The 17,703-nt window shown below is 48.1% G+C and overlaps 1 protein-coding gene across 9 annotated transcripts in view; it reads left to right on the top strand.

Annotated features, from left to right (window-relative positions):
• DNMT3A (DNA methyltransferase 3 alpha) overlaps nucleotides 1-17,703 on the top strand; it is a 105,723-nt gene that overhangs the window by 58,257 nt on the left and 29,763 nt on the right. For 7 of the 9 annotated variants that reach the window (XM_037812626.1, XM_037812625.1, XM_037812633.1 and 4 more), the window contains 2 exons: nucleotides 3,090-3,133; nucleotides 3,526-3,672. In XM_037812626.1, coding sequence (XP_037668554.1) covers nucleotides 3,090-3,133; nucleotides 3,526-3,672 — 191 coding nt within the window. Of the gene's footprint in view, nucleotides 1-1,778; nucleotides 2,236-3,089; nucleotides 3,214-3,525; nucleotides 3,673-17,703 lie in introns of those variants that run through there. The other 2 variants (XM_037812631.1, XM_037812632.1) reach the window with 2 other exon arrangements.

The raw sequence follows: 17,703 nt of genomic DNA, 5'->3' as shown, positions 1-17,703 counted from the left end.
GGCCTGGGCACCCTCTTGCGTGCATGTGGGAACCTCGGGTCCTGACAGTACAGCCAGAAGGGATCCGGGGCAGGGGAGCTGGCGAGCGAGGGGGAGTGCACCAGTGTCGGCGCACGCAGGCGGCCTCCAGACTGGGGCTGCCCCTGCTCCCCCGCGTTGATGCCGAGATGTGCTAACAGTAAGGGCGGCTGCGTGGCTTTCGTTACTGCGCGCTGGGTGCTCCATATCCTCCCGACGAGTGTGGTCTGTGCACCTGCAGCGTCGGCGGAAAGACAGAATCTCGGGCCCCAGCTCGGAGGTTCTGAATCAGAATCGGCACTTCAAAGAGATTCCTGTGATTTCTCTGTACGTTTAGAGATCATGTGAGAAAGACTCGTCGTAACCCTAGTTTTTAGATGGGGAGGCTGAGGGCCCAGCGGCTGGGGGTCTTCCGCGAGATTGTACAAATAGCAGAGGCCCAGGTGAGGGCATAAAGCGCGCCCGGGCCGGCATGCAGATCTGGGTGCCCCGTGGGGATTGCTGGGGGCGGAGCATCCTCTGGCGCACAGGTGCGATGCCCCCTGGCCCCTGCTCCCGGACCTGAGACGCCCTGGGGTCCTGTCCAAGCCTGGGTCAGGGCCCGGAGCACATGGACTTGGAGGGCGTGTCGGGAGAGCAGCTGGCTTCCTTGACTCCTGACAAGTGCCGCGGCCCTCTGAGGAGTTTGTTGTTTTGCCTGGCTAGGCTGGAGAGAGAGAGAGAGGGAGAGGGAGAGGGAGAGGAGAGAGAAGAGAGAAAAGAGAGAGAAGAGAGAGAAGGAGAGAGAAGGAGAGAGAAGGAGAGAGAGAGAGAAGGAGAGAGAAGGAGAGAGAGAGAGAGGGAGAGGAGAGAGAGAGAGAGGGAGAGGAGAGAGAGAGGAGAGAGAGAGAGGAGAGAGAGAAGGAGAGAGAGAGAGAGAGAGAGGGAGAGGGAGAGGAGAGAGAAGAGAGAGAAGAGAGAGAAGAGAGAGAAGGAGAGAGAGGGAGAGAGAGAGAGAGAGTATGTGTGTATATGTGTGTGTGTGCGCGAGCGCGCGCGCAGTCACTACAGTGGGCATGCGCAGAGTCGGTGAGGGAGAAAATTCCAGAAAGAAGCAAGTTGGAAACTGCATGAGAAAATCTAATTATGTTTTGGGGAGCATGGGGGCCGGGGAAAGGGGAAGGGAGTCATCAGGGAGTCAGGCCTGTGGTAAGGTGTGAAGAGAGCTGGCTGGGGAGTCAGGAGCCCCGAAATCGACTCCCTGGGCCTTAGTTTCCTCATCAGCAAAATGTGGGGGTTGGACAAGTACGAGGTCATTTCTCTAGTTCCTTTCAGCCCTGAATTTTTTCCAGTCAATTAAAGCATTCCCAGTAAATGTGATCCGAGGCCGAGGAGGGTCCCCGGCGGGACGCGCGGGGGAAGGCTCGCAGCCCCCGCCCGCGCCGCAGCCTGAGCCGAGGGCAGGCGCCCCCTTCTGGCAGCCCGGAGCCTCGCCGGGCAGAGGTGGGGAGGGGTCCCCGCTCCAGGAGGCGCGCGGAGGCCAGAGAAGTTGGGGGGCTGGCTGCAGTGAGAGGCGAGTAGCCGAAGGAGGGACGGAGGCAGCGGCAGAGCAATTCGGGGCGAGACATACCTTAAAAGGCCTGCTACGCACACAGCGTCAGCAAGCACACAGGTCCCCCACGCTCCCCGCGCCCACGCCGGTACCCAGCAGCGCACTCGCTCCCGCCCACGCGCCCATCCCGACGGCGCCCGTCACCGCTCGTGTCCCATGCCCGCCGTGACAGATGCGATGACCACACATCGCCAGGTGCACCCCCTTCCTGTCCTCTCCCCAGTGCTCTGGGCTGGCTGGGAACTGGGCACGGTGGGGAGTCCCTGTAACCCAGAATGGGAACCCAGCGTGCAGAGACGGCCCCAGGCCTTGGTGAGAGGGAGGGACACATCCTCTGGGATGTGTGAGGATTCAGTGGCCTTAGATGCATGTCTGGTTTCTGCTTCAGAGCCAAGAGATGAAGTGGGGGCTGTTTTTTCCCCTTGGAGACCTTTTGACCCACTGCTCCACCCCAGTACCCCAAGATACCATGAACCAGCCTTAGTGACCCTCCTGATTGGGCCCAAGCTTGAAAACACTCTGGGCTTCAGAGAAAGAGGCCCAGGTGGAACGCAGGGCTCTGGCAGGAGGCTGGGGAAGGTGTGAGTCTCCAACCCACAGCTTCCAGTAACCAGGATCACGGCCAGGTGAGAAGAAGCCGAGGAGGAGGGGGAAGCCCTGCGCTGGGGAATACCTGAGGGAAGCGGGGCAAAGCACGCGTCTACCGAGCTTCTGCTGTATGCCCATAGGTGCTTCATGTCCACAACAGCCTTAGGATTTTAGGACATTGATTTACCTTGATTCAGTGAGGAAATGGGCTAGCAGAGGTTACAAAAGCCACTCGAGTTGGAATCCAAACCCAAGTCTTGTATAATAAAAGGCTGAACTAGGGATGGAGGCAGCTAGTAACAACCGTCGTATTTAGAACTGCAGGGGACCTTAGAAAATCATCTCCAGCATCTTGCTTCTCCAGATGAGTCTCCTAGAGGCTAAGGCACTTCACCAAGTCTTACTTTATCCCCCCACCCTCCATCCCTCAACACACACCCTTGTCTGAGAAGTATCTTTGCCTGTTTCCCACCCCACCCCCACAGAAGCTGGGGAAAGCTGCCCAGTCTGGCTCCCTCAGGTCCAGCCCTTCCTGCCCCTACCACCTGCCTGCACCCTCCTATGGAAAGCAGGCCTGCCGACCGCCCGGAGCAGTGGAGTGGGGCTCTTTTTAGGCCCCTTCTGTATACCTGAGACAGAGTTAATGTACCGGAAACCACTGCCCTGAGTTTTCTGTTGTTCCCTCATGCTTGGGCCCCCAACCCTGCCCCAGGACCCCTCCCCAGTTCTTTCTTTGCCAGCGCCCAGCCCATGGCAGGCCCTCAGGGGTGACATGTGAGCTAAATGGTTGGGGGACCCTTCCCCCCGCGGCCAGGACCCCTGGCATGAGGTAGGGTCCCTGAGCCACTCCCGAAACCCTGCCGACCCTCCCTTTGCTCTTCTCTCTCCACAGGCAAAGAACAGAAGGAGACCAACATTGAAGCCATGAAAATGGAGGCAAGTGTTTTCTTCAACCCCCAGGGGCTCTGTGGATCCGGCTCTAGGAGAAGACTCCCACCGCTCCGACCCTGTGGCGAGTGTGTGTGAGGGGAGCCCGAGGGTGGGCCACCCTGCCCCCTGTGAGCGGGAGAGGAAGTGGGTATAGAGGCTGGGAGCCCTCCAAGGCAGCCAGCTCGCCCTGCCCCCTGTGCCCCCATCCCTCACTTTTCTAGCTCAGTCAGGGGCTTGCCCAGCACTTATGGGGTTGGCATGTCTGGCCAGGAGCCAGAGTTCCTGCAATCTGGTGGAGGTGAGTGCCTCCTCCTCCATTTCCCTTTAGGAGGAAGAAACCCTGCAGCCAGGCACTCGAGGCCCTTCTTAATACCTGTCTGTCTGTCTCTCTGTTCTAGGGCTCCCGGGGCCGGCTGCGGGGTGGCCTGGGCTGGGAGTCCAGCCTCCGCCAGCGGCCCATGCCACGGCTCACCTTCCAGGCAGGGGACCCCTACTACATCAGCAAGCGCAAGCGGGATGAGTGGCTGGCACGATGGAAAAAGGAGGTGAGGTGCCTTCTGGCTGAGCCCCAGTCCGGTCCTGTGGACCTGGAACACTGGATGTTATCTGCGGCACTGGCCCTGGCTGAGCCTTGATTTCCCTGTTACGTTAACCCTGCACACTTACAGGGACCGGCTCAAACCCTGGGTGGCAACTGGTTGGTTTATTTATTCAACAAATATCAATTGAATGCTCGGTGTGTACCAGGCAGTGTATGGGCTCTGGGCATAATATGGTTCCTGCCCTCGTGGAGTTGACATTCTGAAGGGGAGACAGACAGGGAACAAATAAACAGAGGTAAATAAGAGGCTGAAAGAGAGGATAACAGAGGACTGCTTTAGGTAGGGTAGTCAGGGGAGGCTTCTTGGAGGAGGTGGCATTTAAGTTGCTACCTAAAGGAACAGAGGAGCTGGCACTTTGAGGAGTGGGGCAGGGAAAAGTCATCCAGGCAGAGGACACAGCACAAGCAAGTCCCTGACTTGTTTGCACCCGGAAACTGCCCAGAACGAAATGAACAAGGGAGAGAGTGGGTCCAGACAAGGCCAGAGAACTAAGCAGGGGGGTTCAGCTCATACAGATCCTGGCCAAAAGCTGGTTTAATTTGAGTGTGCTGGAAAGCCATTGAAGGTTTCTGTGCAGGGGAATGATTTAATATGGATTGAAGTGGCAGCAGAGAAGACAGACGAGGACAGATTTGGGATGTATTTTGGAGATGGAATCAGAGAGCTTGCCGATGGCCAGGAGGGCTGTGGGAGGGCCGGCGAAAGAAAGGACATGAAGACACCTCCCAGGGGTCTGGCCTGCCCACCTGGTTCAGGTGGGGAAGACTGGGAGAGGAACAGGGAGGGATGGCTGGGAATCATATTCAGTTTGAGATGTCGAAATCCTTGTGGAGCTGACAGGTCCCATGTGGATGGGGATGTTGGGGGCTCAGAGGAGTCGGGGCTGCAGATATCAAATAGGCAGCCATGAGCTGAACCCTGGAAACTGATGCACCTAGGAGAGAGGGGAGAGAGAGAGGCCAGATCCCGGGTTGGTCCCCAGAACTCCCACATTTATAGGCCAGGTAGAGCAGAGTGTTGCAGGCAGCCGGGATGGAGAAAGAAAGCTGGAGAAGGCCCCTGGGAGGAAGACTAGGGAAGGGCAGTGATTCAGAGAGGAGAATGTTTCCCCAGGAGAGTGGGGAGCTGAATTCGATGATACGCGGCTGGCCATTTCATTTATCAACCTGGAAGTAGCTGGTGACTTTCCTAAGAGAAGCTTCTGGGGATAGCCGGGCAGAAGCCAGCCTGGGGAGGGCCTCAGCAGCGAAAGGAGTGAGAAAGTGAAGATCGAAAGACCAAGCAGCGAAATCCATCCACCAAAGGTGCTCTCTTGCTCTCTCGTGTGTGTGATTAGTAGGGCAGGGGTGCGAAGAGAAGGGGTGCTGGCCCACTGAACCGGGAAGGAAGAGGGAGCTGACAGCTGTGCCACATGGGCCTTTCACATTTGCTCCATTTAATCTTCACCACCCCCACCCCCCCTCCGCTTTATGTAAAGGGAGGCATAGGCCCATTTTGCATTGTGTGGGAGCTTGCTCTGGAGACAGTTGATTGTTTCCAATTCCTTGAGATCCAGGAAGGCAGAAATTGCTCTTGGAAGAGCCTGGAAAAAGGACTTCCTATCCAGGGTCCGAAGAAGAGAGGCACTTAGCTCTGAGCATTTAAGTGTTCTCTTTGGAGTAGAAATTCAGAAACTAGGACTCTTCTCTCCCTCAGTTTAGTTGCCCCACCCCGCGGCCTTCTGGAAGTAGGGTGAGAGTGGCTCTCTCTTGGCTCCGTTTCCGTTTCTGCTTTTCCTTAGCCTTGGGGACAGAAGCTTAGACAAAATCACCTTTGAATTTTTTTGAATTAGTTTTGTTTTTCTTTTTATTTTTTTTTGTGGTAACATATTACATTAAATTTGCCATTTTAACCATTTTTCAATGTACATTAATCACATTAACAATGTACCACCACCATCCATTACCCAAACTTTTTCATCACTCAAACCAGAAATTCCTAAGTCCTTAACGTGAGGACTTTTAAACCTGGAAATTCCATGATTCTCAAACTGTGTTCCCTTATGGAAGCAGTGTAGAGGGCTGTGCTCAGTTACAATGAAACAAAGAAAGAGAGGGGGGGTATGTGTGTCTTTTCTCAGTTCACAGGAAAAATTAAGATAATAGTTTTGTTTTTTGTTTTTTACAACTCACAAGTCTTTACACCTCTTATGCCATGAATTCATCGGCTCCAGTAGCTAGGGCTCCTTTCCATCAGTTCCCACAAAGTGTGCTTCTCAGGGTGGAGCAGGCAGGTGCTGCAGGTGACCCAGGTTCCTTTCTCTTTGGCTTCCTTTTTTTTTGATCATTTTCCTTCACACACTTCAGCAAGCTATGTCTGCTCTTAGAGTGCTTAATACGCTCGAGACGTACATTAATTCTCTTGGCAAGAATCTTGCCCTTCACTCGTTTGTTTACGCCGATTCCAACAGCAGGCTGGTAACGCTGTCACCTCTTCCAGTTTTGCCGTGGTAACATTGGTGGGCATTCTTGTTTGAATATGCCCTCTCCCTTGATGTCTACGATATCACCTTTCTTGTAGATTCACATATACGTGGCCAAGGGAACGACTCCATGTTTTATAAAACGCCTAGAAAACATAGTGGGTACCTCGCCTAGTTCCCTTTCTCTTCGTCATTTTGGCAAATTACTGCAAGGTGGTGGTTCCGGCCAAAAGACAAGTTTCTACTAAAATTTAAAAGGTGTTTTCTTATGGACATTTTCTAACATACACAGAAGTAGGGAGACTAGTATGATGGGCTCCCCTGTACCTCTCACCCAGCTTTGACAGTCATCAAAAGCTATTGTAGTAAATTCCTTTGGCACCTGCTTCCCCACCCCCAGCCTATAAAGGTAACCAATGAGCATTCACAGAAACACTAAAAAAGTTGATTAATTTAAAATATTTCAGATATGTGTGAGTTGAGATTTGCAGACCTGCAAACAAAATATATTTTCTACTAGTCAAATTGTTCCTTATTCATTGGCTGTAACTGTATAGGTCCATAAAGTATTCCGTGACTTCAGTACAAATTTTAGAACTACTGATCCCCTCACTTTTAGACCAGGGGATTTGGACCACAGAGAGTTACGTGACTGGCCATAAGCTCAAACAGCAAATGGGGAACAGGGCTGGAATGGAATTAGAATTTGGATTTTCTAGTCCCATGTTGAGGTCCTGGCCCCCCATTCCACACTCTCCCCTCCTGGGCTTTGCCGGTGGGTAGGCAACAGGTACCTGCAGGTAACAAGAATATTGGGAAAACACAGATAGCTTTCAAGATTTCCAAATCCCCCTCAGACTAAAGAGTAACAACCATCTCTATCAGGCTTGTTTTCTAAGTGGCTTAACAAGGGTAAAGAAATCCATCTTTGTTTCACGGTTTCACCCTAAATTCTATGGTGAATTCTTCTGAAACTGCCTCCCTAGGCCTTTCTGATATTGTCCCTTCAGGTTCTTCCCCATCTCCTCCTACTGCACCTCAGTGTTGTTCCCTGTCCTTAACTGTGCCCCCCATCCTCTGTCAGTCACCCAGATGCACCAAACCTAACATTCTGCCATCCCTGCTGCACCACCCCACCCATCCACCATCTATCCACCATCTGTCCATCCATCTTCATCCATCCATCCATCCTTTCACCATCCATCCTCCATCTTCCATTCATCCATCCATCCATCCATCCATCCTCCACCTTACTGATTCTTTTGCAAGCTGTACATACCACTCTTTACAAACCCAACACTGTCACGTTCATCTCCCACAAACAAGGATATTCACTTATGTGATCACCTTACATGTAGCCATCAAGTTCAGGAAACCCAGCATTGACACAAAGCTCACATTCCACTTTCCAATCTCCTCCCATGTCCCAGCAATGTCTCCTCTGTCATCTTTACTGGAGATCTTTATTTTCTCATGGGACTTCAGTCAATTGTCTAGAGTTCTTTCCTTTCAACCTGCAGAACTTTCTTTAATATCTCTTATAGAGTTGGTCTGTTTGTGACAGACTCCCTCAGCTTTTGTTTATCTGGGAATGTCTTAGTCCCTCCCTCATTTTTGAAAGACAGTTTTGCTGGATATAAAATTCTTCGGTGGCAACTTTTTCCTTTCAGGACTTTAAATATGTCATCTCACTGGCTTGCCTCCATGGTTTCTGAAGAGAAATCAGCACTTAGTCTTTCTGAGGCTCCCTTGTTCATGACACGCTGCTTCTCTCTTGTGGCTTTCAGAGTTCTCTTTATCTTTGGCATTCAACAGTTTGATTATAACATGGCATGGTGTGGTTCTATTTGGATTTGTCCTGTTTGGAGTTAGTTGAGCATCTTGGATATGTTAGTGTCTTTTGTTAAATCTGGGGAGTTTTCAGCCATTATCTTTCTGAATAATCTCTCTGCTACTTTCTCTCTTTTTCCCAGATTCACACAATGCATATATTGGGATGTTGATGGTGTCCCACAGGTTCCTCAGGCTCTGTTCACTTTTCTTCATTCTTTCTTTTGCCAGCTCCAATCTGCGGTTGAACCCCTCTAGGGAATTTTTAACCCCCATTACTGTGGTCTTCAGTTCTGCTTTGTTCCTTTTAATCATTTCCATTTCTTTATTGCTATTCTGTTTGTGTTCATCTACTGTTTTCCTGATTTCCTTTAGTCCTTTGCCCATGTTTTTCTTTAGCTATTTGAACATATTTAGGACCATTTTTTAAAAGTTTTTGTCTGGAATGTCTCACGTTGGATCCTCCTCATTGATGGTTTCTAATGCTTTAGTATTCTCCTTTGCCTGGGACATTGCTCCCTGTTTCTTTATACATTTTGTAGTCTTTTGTTGGAACCTGGACATTTTGATATTTTAGTGTGTTATTGCTGGAATTTAGACTGAGGCCTCTTTCCTTAAGCTTGTATCCAGCTAGCATTATAACAAAGCTCTTCTTGTATGCCAGGAGCTAACAAAGAAGGGAAGGAAGGAAGGGAGGGAAGGAAGGAAGGAGGAAGGAGGAAAAAAAGAAAGCGTCTTTTCCAGTCTTTGTAGATTGACCCCTGGGAGTGCTCTACTTCAGGGCTTATCCATACAGTGAGTTTGGAGAATAGCTCCAGGCCAAAACAAAGGGGCCTCCGGATCCTGCACCTGCTTGTCTTGGGCTTGCACGTGTGACTTGCCAGTCTTGATCCATTTATCACTTATCTGCTCTCATGGATTCAACTACCCCTGCCTCCCAAAAAATGACACCGCCCATCCTGATGAACCACCAAGGCTTTAGTACTGCGTTCCCAGCTGTTTCACAGACAGTGTCACTTGAAGGCCCGGCCAGCAATTCCCAACCTCAGAATGTGACAGCTGCTCTCCTGGTCCCCATCCCCAGGCCCTCAGCATGAGCTTTGCCTCCCAGCCTCTTCCTCATTTCCCCAAACACCCTTCAAGAGTCAATGCATGGCTCCATCATGGAGCTGATGACCAGAACCTTCCATGTCCCCATGCCATATAAGATATTGGGACTACTGGAAGCAGAGGGTTCCTGGTTATCCTATGGTAGGATGGGGGCCTGGGGCACTTGTAGGAAGCATATTGCCCTGAGCAGAGTTTAGGCTAATTCAACCTGGGCTCAAACACACAGCAGCAAGAGGTGGCTTTTGGCTTTTAAAGGATGAACTGGAATTGAGGGAAGGTGAGGAAGGGCATTTGAGAAGAAAGTGCAACATGTGCAAAGGTTCACAGGCACGAGAGAGCATGGCCTTTCAGGAATGGAAGTTTGCTGTGGGCAGAAAGTGCCCGGGCGGAGAACAGCAGGAATGGTGCCTGGGAAGGGGGGTTGGTGCCAGGTTGGGGAGAAGGGCTTGTGTGCCCTGCTGTGGCGCTTTGGCCAGATCCTGGTCTGCCTCTGCCCCCACCCCTCTCCCCTAGCCCACATGCCTCACCTGTGGCCAAAGCCAGGTCTTTCCTTCCCCAACATGTGTCTGTCCCCCCACCTAATTTATTTTTCCTCATGGCCACCCTTATCAGTCAGTCCACACTTAGTAGGTGAGGTCCACCCTTTCTTCCTTCCTTCCTCCCTCCCTCCCTCCCTCCCTTCTTTTCTTATTTTTAATGCAATTTTATTGAGATATACTCACAAACCGTACAATCCATCGAGCGCCACCCTTTACTTCTTTGTCAATCCAAGGTTGCCTGTCTTTCCAGGCTTGTTCCCACCCTGCCTCCCCCCTCATTTTAAAAGACTTAGAATACCACAAAATGAAATTTAAAATACGCAGATGAGGAAAACTGGACATTTCCCCCTTCCCTGAGGTTGGAATGGGAATCCCTGATGTCTTTGGTCTATCCTGGATCCTATTTCCTTCACCTGTTGACTGATCCTTTGTTGGATGCAGCTCTGCTTTAATCATGACCAGGCCCTGCTCTGGAGCCTCCAGAGGCCTCCATCGTCTCTCCCGTCATGTCAGAATCCCTCTGGCTCTTTCTTGAGGCTTTCACCCTCTCTGCAACCTGTACAATTGTCCTGCCGCCTTGACCGTTTTCAGATGGGACGACCCCCCATGAGGGACCAGGCTCCTGTCTATACTTGTCATGCTCCTGCCTTCCTCTCCGCCTCTTGTTCGCACTCTGCTTCCCTCTGTCCATTCTTCAGGGCCGAGTCTGAGAGCTGCCACTGCCTCCATGATGCTTTCCAGGATTTCTCCGGTGCACACTGACCCCCCCCTTCCTGACCTCCTGTAGCCGTCACTGTTAATATTGTTGGATTTAGACTCAATCGGATTTCATGGTGTATTTCTCACTAATTATTTCTTCCATATAAATTATGTCTTCCCCCATCACACCCAGCCTGGTGTTGGGCAGGGAGAATGGGCTCAACGAGTGCCTGCTGGTTGGCTCAGTGGTGGGAGGTTGATGACTAAGGGCCTCTTTTACTCAGGGAACTCGGGCCCCTGGGCTCCCACCTTGACTGGCCCAGGCCCTTGGCTTCCAGGTGATTTTTCCAGGGGTGCTGACAGGAGTCCCTGGACAATCGCATGGGGCCAGCAGGCCAGGGGACTGTGGTGGACAGGCTCCCAGGTCTAAGGTGGGGCCAAAACTCTTCTCCCTCCAGAGCCAGCCCAGGCCCAGATGGCGGAGAGGACAGAGAGGAGGGCAATTGCCTGGTTCCTCTCGCCACCTAATAATTGTCAGAACAACACAGATGCTGAGGGAGCTTTCTAGATTCAGGAGGGGCTTCTCACTTGCGTTTTGTCACTAATCCTTACCATAGCTCAGAGAGGCAGAGAAGGTGCAGAGACCTGGCCTAGGTGGCTGGGGGCGTCCTTCCAGCCAGACCGGCTTTCTGACTCCCTGTTTGTGTATCGCTGCTTATCATTTTCGAGTTCGATTTCAGCCCCTTGATGTTACGACTCTCTTTAATTGCTTCATCCCAGCCAGATTCGAAATTATTTTAAGGCAGGGACACCATGTCCCACCATCCTAGGATCTGGTCTCCTTCCCGACTCCCGTCCTGCGGGCGGGGGCCCTTGACTTATACGGTCTTACACATTTTAGAGCTTAATAAAAATTGAGAGTTTTGATAATGCACCGTCTGGGGCCCAAATATCCTGGTTATTCTCCCATCCCTTTCCCCTCCTTCCAGCAAAGCCAATAGGAAGTGACATTCCTGAAGGGTAGGGGGCTGTTTACTGTAGCCTTTGGAGCAGGTTCAAATACTGACTCCACTTACTTGCTGTGGGACCGCAGGTGTCACTTAACCCTGCAGGCGCCAGCCTCTCCCAGGCCTCCTGGTGTCCCTGACAGCAGCACCCACCAGTGCCTTCTCTCTCCGCCCCTCCCAGCCCCAGCTTGTCAGGCATAAGCTCTCTAGGCGCCTCTTTCTCCCAGGGCTGGCATCCAGGAAATTTGCTGAAGGAATAAATAATTCTAATCTCTGAGAATGGTGTGGATTAATAACATAATATAAAATTTAGAGCTCCTAACACAGAGCTAGCATATTGTAGCAGCTGGATACTTTTTTTTTTTTTTCTTTTTTAAGTTGGAGGAATACCAGCCTTCTTTACCCTAGAACCTGAACCCTGTATCTTTCAAATGCATCCTGGTAATGGGCAGACTGGTCCAACAACCCTGAGGAAATGATCCTGACTCTTCTTTTTTTTTTTTTTTTTTTTTTTTTTTTTTAAATTCAGTTTTATTGAAATACATTCACACACCATACAATCATCCATGATATACAATCCACTGTCCACAGTATGATAACATAGTTATGCGTTCATCACCACAATCTATCTCTGAACATTTTCCTTACATCAGAAAGAACCAGAACAAGAATAAAAAATAAAAATGAAAAAAAAACACGCAAATCATCCCCCCATCCCACCCCATTTGTCCTTTAGTTTTTATCCCCATTCCTCCACTCATCCATACACTAGATAAAGGGGGTGTGATCCACAAGATCTTCACGATCACACTGTCACCCCTTGTAATCTACATTATTATATAATTGTCTTCAGGAGTCCAGACTGCTGGGTTGGAGTTTGGTAGTTTCAGGTATTTACTTCTAGCTATTCCAATACATTAAAGCCTAAGAGGTGTTATCTATATAGTGCATAAGAATGTCCACCAGAGTGACCTCTCGACTCCATTTGGAATCTCTCAGCCACTGAAACTATTTCGTCTCATTTTGCATCCCCCTTTTGGTCAAGAAGATACTCTCAGTCCCACGATGCCGGGTCCACATTCATCCACGGGAGTCATACTCTGCGTTGCTAGGGAGATTTACACCCCTGGGAGTCGGGTCCCACGTAGCAGGGAGGGCAGCGAGTTCACCTGTCGAGATGGCTCAGTTAGAGAGAGAGAGGGCCACATCTGAGCAACAAAGAGGTACTCAGGGGCAGACTCTTAGGCACCATTACATACAACTTTAGACTCTCCTTTGTGGTAATGAGCTTCATAAGGGCAAGTCCCATGCTCTAGGGCTCAGCACATCAAACCACCAGTCCCAATGTTTGTGACAACATCAACACCAGTCCAGGTGAGGAAGTCCAACACATCCTCACCTTCCCCCAGATCCTCGGGGCTGGGGAGGGGGAGGGTGTAAATATATTTTTATTATCTGCACAAATGACTCTGGGATGTGTCACTATTTCACATTAACCTATACAAACTTACCAGGTCTCACTTCCTAGTCAAAGTTCTATGTAATTATGGTATTTGAACACACTGTACAAGTTAAATTGTTTAGAAAATATAGATCCTGTACCAAATAAACATCTCTTCCTTTGGTCTCACATGGAAGTTGAAGTTTTAAAACACAGTCAGTTTCAACCTTTATCCTTTGGCCTGGCTTGCCCTGGTCTTAACCAGACCTGCTTCATTCATATCACTAATTGAAGTCTGGGCTCTTTTTCAGCTTTTTTTTTTTGACAGTGGCTGTATGCACTAATACTGACATTCATATCTGCCGAGCTCTAGCTCTGAGTTTCAGGTGTCTCAGAGATATGCATTGTTCCAGAGACCAATCAGGTTATACGCTAGGGGATCAGCATCTCAAAGTTTAGAGATAGGCCTTACAATTCAGGGATAGAGTTAACTGCTGTAAGAGCTTACAATCTAGGGACTATTACAATTATTGTGTCCACGTTAGGCTGTGTTCTAAGATTCAATTCTGAGTTTACACATTGTAGTTAGTCCATATTGGTGAGGCATCATTCCTCTCACCATGTTTTCTCAAACACTTTTACTCCTATATATATATATTTTCCTATAATTTTATAGAGTTATATTCACATACCATACATTTATCCACAGTGTACAGTCAGTTGTTCATGGTATCATCATAAAGTTGTACATTTATCACCACAATCAGCAGCTGGATACTTTTTAAAAATGTATTTTATGTAAGTATTACATACATATTCTTGTAAAAAAATCCCCCCCCACCCCGCCCCAATTCTAACTCCTTCAACGTAGGCACCTGACATTATCAATTTGGTATATATGTCTCGATTTTTCCTATGCATCTACGCGTGTCTGCAAATGTATAATTTTGCTTCGTAGTTGCTTTTTTTTTCTTTTCATTATTTTACATAAATGGAACCACACTGTAGTTTCGTTTTACAGCTTGGTTTTTCACTTACGATAAGTCTTAGCAATCTAGCCACGTAATTACTATCATATTCCACGTATGATTTAACTATTGTCGTGTTGGTCAGCATTTATGTTGTTTACAGTCTTTTACCGTGTAAACATATACAGCAGTGAACAGCCTTCGTTGTGCCCTTTTGTGCATCGTTTCTCTAAGATAGATACCTAGAAAGAAATGCTGGTTGAGGGAGATGTACATTTTGCATTTTACAAAATCTGCCAGATCGCCCTCCAGAAAAGGTAGCGCCAATTTATGCTCCCATGAACGGGGTTGGAGAAGATTTCCCACCCTTGCCAACGTCAATATTTTGCTAATCTAATAGGTGGGAAAATGGTGTCTTGTTATGATTTTAATTGGCATTTCCCAGATAGTAAGGGAGGTTGAACGTCTTTTCATATGTTTATTGGCCATTTGTGCTGCTGCTTTTGTGAGCTCGGCAAATGTTGTTTCCCCTTGCTTTACAACCCTGTGGTCTCAACAGACTGTGCTTCAAACCCACCCTGGGAAGAGCAGCCTGGAATGTTCAGAAGGTCAGCTCCTGCTGGGTTACATTCCATTTAATAAGCATCCCTACGCACCTTGTAAGTAGGGAAGCCTTGTGCGAGGGGCTTTGGGAATACAGCGATAAATGAGGTGTGATATCCTGGGCTTTGGTCTAGTTCAGGAGATGTGAGAAATGACAATACAAAGTAGACCTTGCTAAAACCAAATTAGCAAGGTATGTGGGGAGCCCTTTCAGGGTATTTGCTCAGTTGCCGAGTATAAATTAATGAAAACTTGAACTTTTGCAGGGTGGCGTCAAAAATAACATCACCCTTCAAGGAGATGATGACACTTGGAGCAGGCATGGCAAGCGTACTTTGCCAAAAGGCTGGACACATTTTAAAGGCACTGCTGTGACAGCCTGTCATCCGCAGTGATGTCCAGGGCTGGCCTTTAGGATGGGCTGTGAAGTTAGCAGAGAGACTTCCTGTTGTCCTTTAAGGTGCTGCACTCTTTGCACACTTGAGTATTCACTCAGCCCAGGGGCTCTTAGAAGGACTCCACTTTTTAAAGGTGAGAAAACAAGGGGGAGGGTTGTAGTCACTGGCCCAAGGTCCCACAACTAGTCACAGCCAAGCCTGAACTAGGGAGAAGGGATTGAGCGCCACTGGGCACCTACTTTGGGCCAGGCCCTAAGCCAAGAAGGTTGACTTTCACCACAATCCTAAGATACAATATTCTTATCCCTGTTTCCTCTAAGAAGTATTTTTCTCCATATTTTACTATTAGGAAGCGACCATTTCCCTAGGTAAGTAGGTAGGAGCCACATGGATCTCCTGTGGTGAGGGCAGTGGGCAAAACTAGATGGACTCCGGATCTCACGCTGCTTCTGTTTTGCAACCAAACGATGTCAACTAGAACCTGGTTTTCCTGATTTTCAGTCTTGGGCCCTCATGACATTAAAGAGAGGGAGAGAGCTGGCCCAGCTTCCCAAAGGCTCTCCCGCCTCTGAGGCTGCCCTTGCAGAGCCTCCCGCCCTCCACCTTGGGGAGCCTTGGGTGCTTTTTGGCCCTCATGGCCTGTCCCTCCCTGGCCGCTCACCTGGTGCCGAGCCCTTGCCCTGGTCTTGCCGTTTTCTCCTGAGCATATGTATTACGTTGTAAAATTGGATTAAAACAATGTTGGAATGAGATTCAGGAGATCTGGCTTCTGGTTTCAGCTTCTGCCTCTGATTAGCTGATCAAATTGAGGAGGTCTTCCTCCTCACGGGGCTTCAGCTTCCCTCATTTGTAGCTTGGCAGAAACAGACCAGACAACTCCAGGGGCTTTCACGTTTCATATATTCTTTTTAAGGGCTGGAATCACGGCATATATAGTCCCCCTTTTCTCCTATACTACCTTGTGCATAAATGCTAAATAAAATATATGAATGGCTTCTCAGGCCTCACATAAAGGCCCCTTGAAGAGATACACATGCATAAAGCATCCTGATAAGAACTTTTTTTCCATACAATTTGCCCATTTGGTGCTAAAGCCTCACTTCACTTTCCTTTCCTCTTTACTGCTGTCTCAATTTCCTCTTCTCCCGTTTTATGCAGAGATCAGAAAGCTGGGCTTATCTTTGGACACCTACCCCTAGGTCGGCAGTGGCTCAGGGTCCCCGCCTGTCTGACCTGTCTGACCTTTCTGACCCCCAGGAGGAGGGATCAAGCAAATCTTCCCCAGGGCATTTTCTCGGGAATTTCCATTGCTGCTGCAGACTTTGGTCACCCTCTGTCTGTGTCTGCCCCTTTGGGGAAGTTTTCTTTCCATTCATCACAATCATTCATTCATTATTTCTTTGTTTATTATTAACTTTATCAGAAAATAAAACACTTCCAGACAAAATAAAACAAAGGGTAGGAAAAACAAATATCCTAAAATAACATTCATTGCTTCCAATATGCTCCTACCATACCACAAGAAAATTAAAAACCATAGTCATTCGTGAGCATTCCCATATCTTATCTGTTCTTATTAGAATACCCTTCCCCCTTCATTAACTACTATCTATCTCTAGGTCCCCTATATTCTACAATAAAAGTTCACATTAGTGGTGACATACAATGTCTCTCCTTTTGTATCTGACTTATTTCACTCAACATTATGTCCTCAAGGTTCATCCATGTTGTCATGTGCTTCACAACCTCATTCCTTTTCACTGCTGCATAGTATTTCATAGTATGTACCACATTTTTCTATCCACTCATCTGATATAGGACACTTAGGTTGTCTCCATCTCTTGGCAATTGTGGACAATGCTGTTATGAGCATCATTGTGCAAATATCTGTTCATGTCACTGCTTTCATGTCCTCTGGGTAAATACTGAGAAGTGAAACTGCTGGATCGTAGGGTAACTCAGTTCCTAGTTGTCTAAGGAACCACCAAACTGTCTTCCAGAGTGGCTGAACCATTATCCAGTCCCACCAGCAATGAATAAGAGTTCCAGTTTCTCCACATCCTCTCCAGTGTTTGTACTTTCCTGTTTGTTTAATGGCAGCCATTCTTATTGGGGTGAGATGATACCTCATTATGGTCTTGATTTGCATCTCCCTAATAGTTAGCGAAGATGAACACTTCTTCATGTGTTTTTTAGCCATTTGTATTTCTTCTTCAGAGAAATGTCTTTTCATATCTTTTGCTCATTTTATAATTGGGCTATTTGTACTACTGTTGTTGAGTTGTAAGATTATATATATATATATATATATATATATATATATATATGAAATCAGTCTTTTGTCAGATAGATGGTTTCCAAATACTTTCTCCCATTGAGTTAGCTGTCTCTTTACCTTTTTGACAAATTCCTTTGAAGTACAGAAGCTTTTAATTCTGAGGAGTTCCCATTTATCTATTTTTTCTTATGTTTCTTGTGCTTTAGGTATAAGGTCTAAGAAGTGACTTCCTAATGCTAGGTCTTGAAGATGTTTCCCTACATTATCTTCTAGGAGCTTTATGGTACAGTCTCTTATATTGAGATCTTTGATCCATGCTGAATTAATTTTTTGTATAGGGTATGAGGTAGGGGTCCTCTTTCATTATTTTAGATGTAGATAACCAATTCTCCCAGCCTCATTTGTTGAAGAGGCTGTAATGTCCCAATTCAGTGGATTTGGGGGCCTTATCAAAAATCAGTCGACCATAGATCTGGGGGTCTATTTCTGTATACTCAATCTGATGCCATTGATCAATGTCTATCTTTGTACCAATACCATGCTGTTTTGACTAGTGTGGCTTTATGGTAGGCTTCAAAGATAGCATACTGCGTTTTTCTTTTTTTAGAATATTTTTAGCAATTTGAGGCATCTTTTCCTT

This window comes from Choloepus didactylus, chromosome 20 (assembly GCF_015220235.1).
Source record: "Choloepus didactylus isolate mChoDid1 chromosome 20, mChoDid1.pri, whole genome shotgun sequence".
In the NCBI taxonomy this organism is placed as follows: Eukaryota; Metazoa; Chordata; class Mammalia; order Pilosa; family Megalonychidae; genus Choloepus; species Choloepus didactylus.
This window is presented reverse-complemented; position numbering and strand designations above follow the sequence as displayed.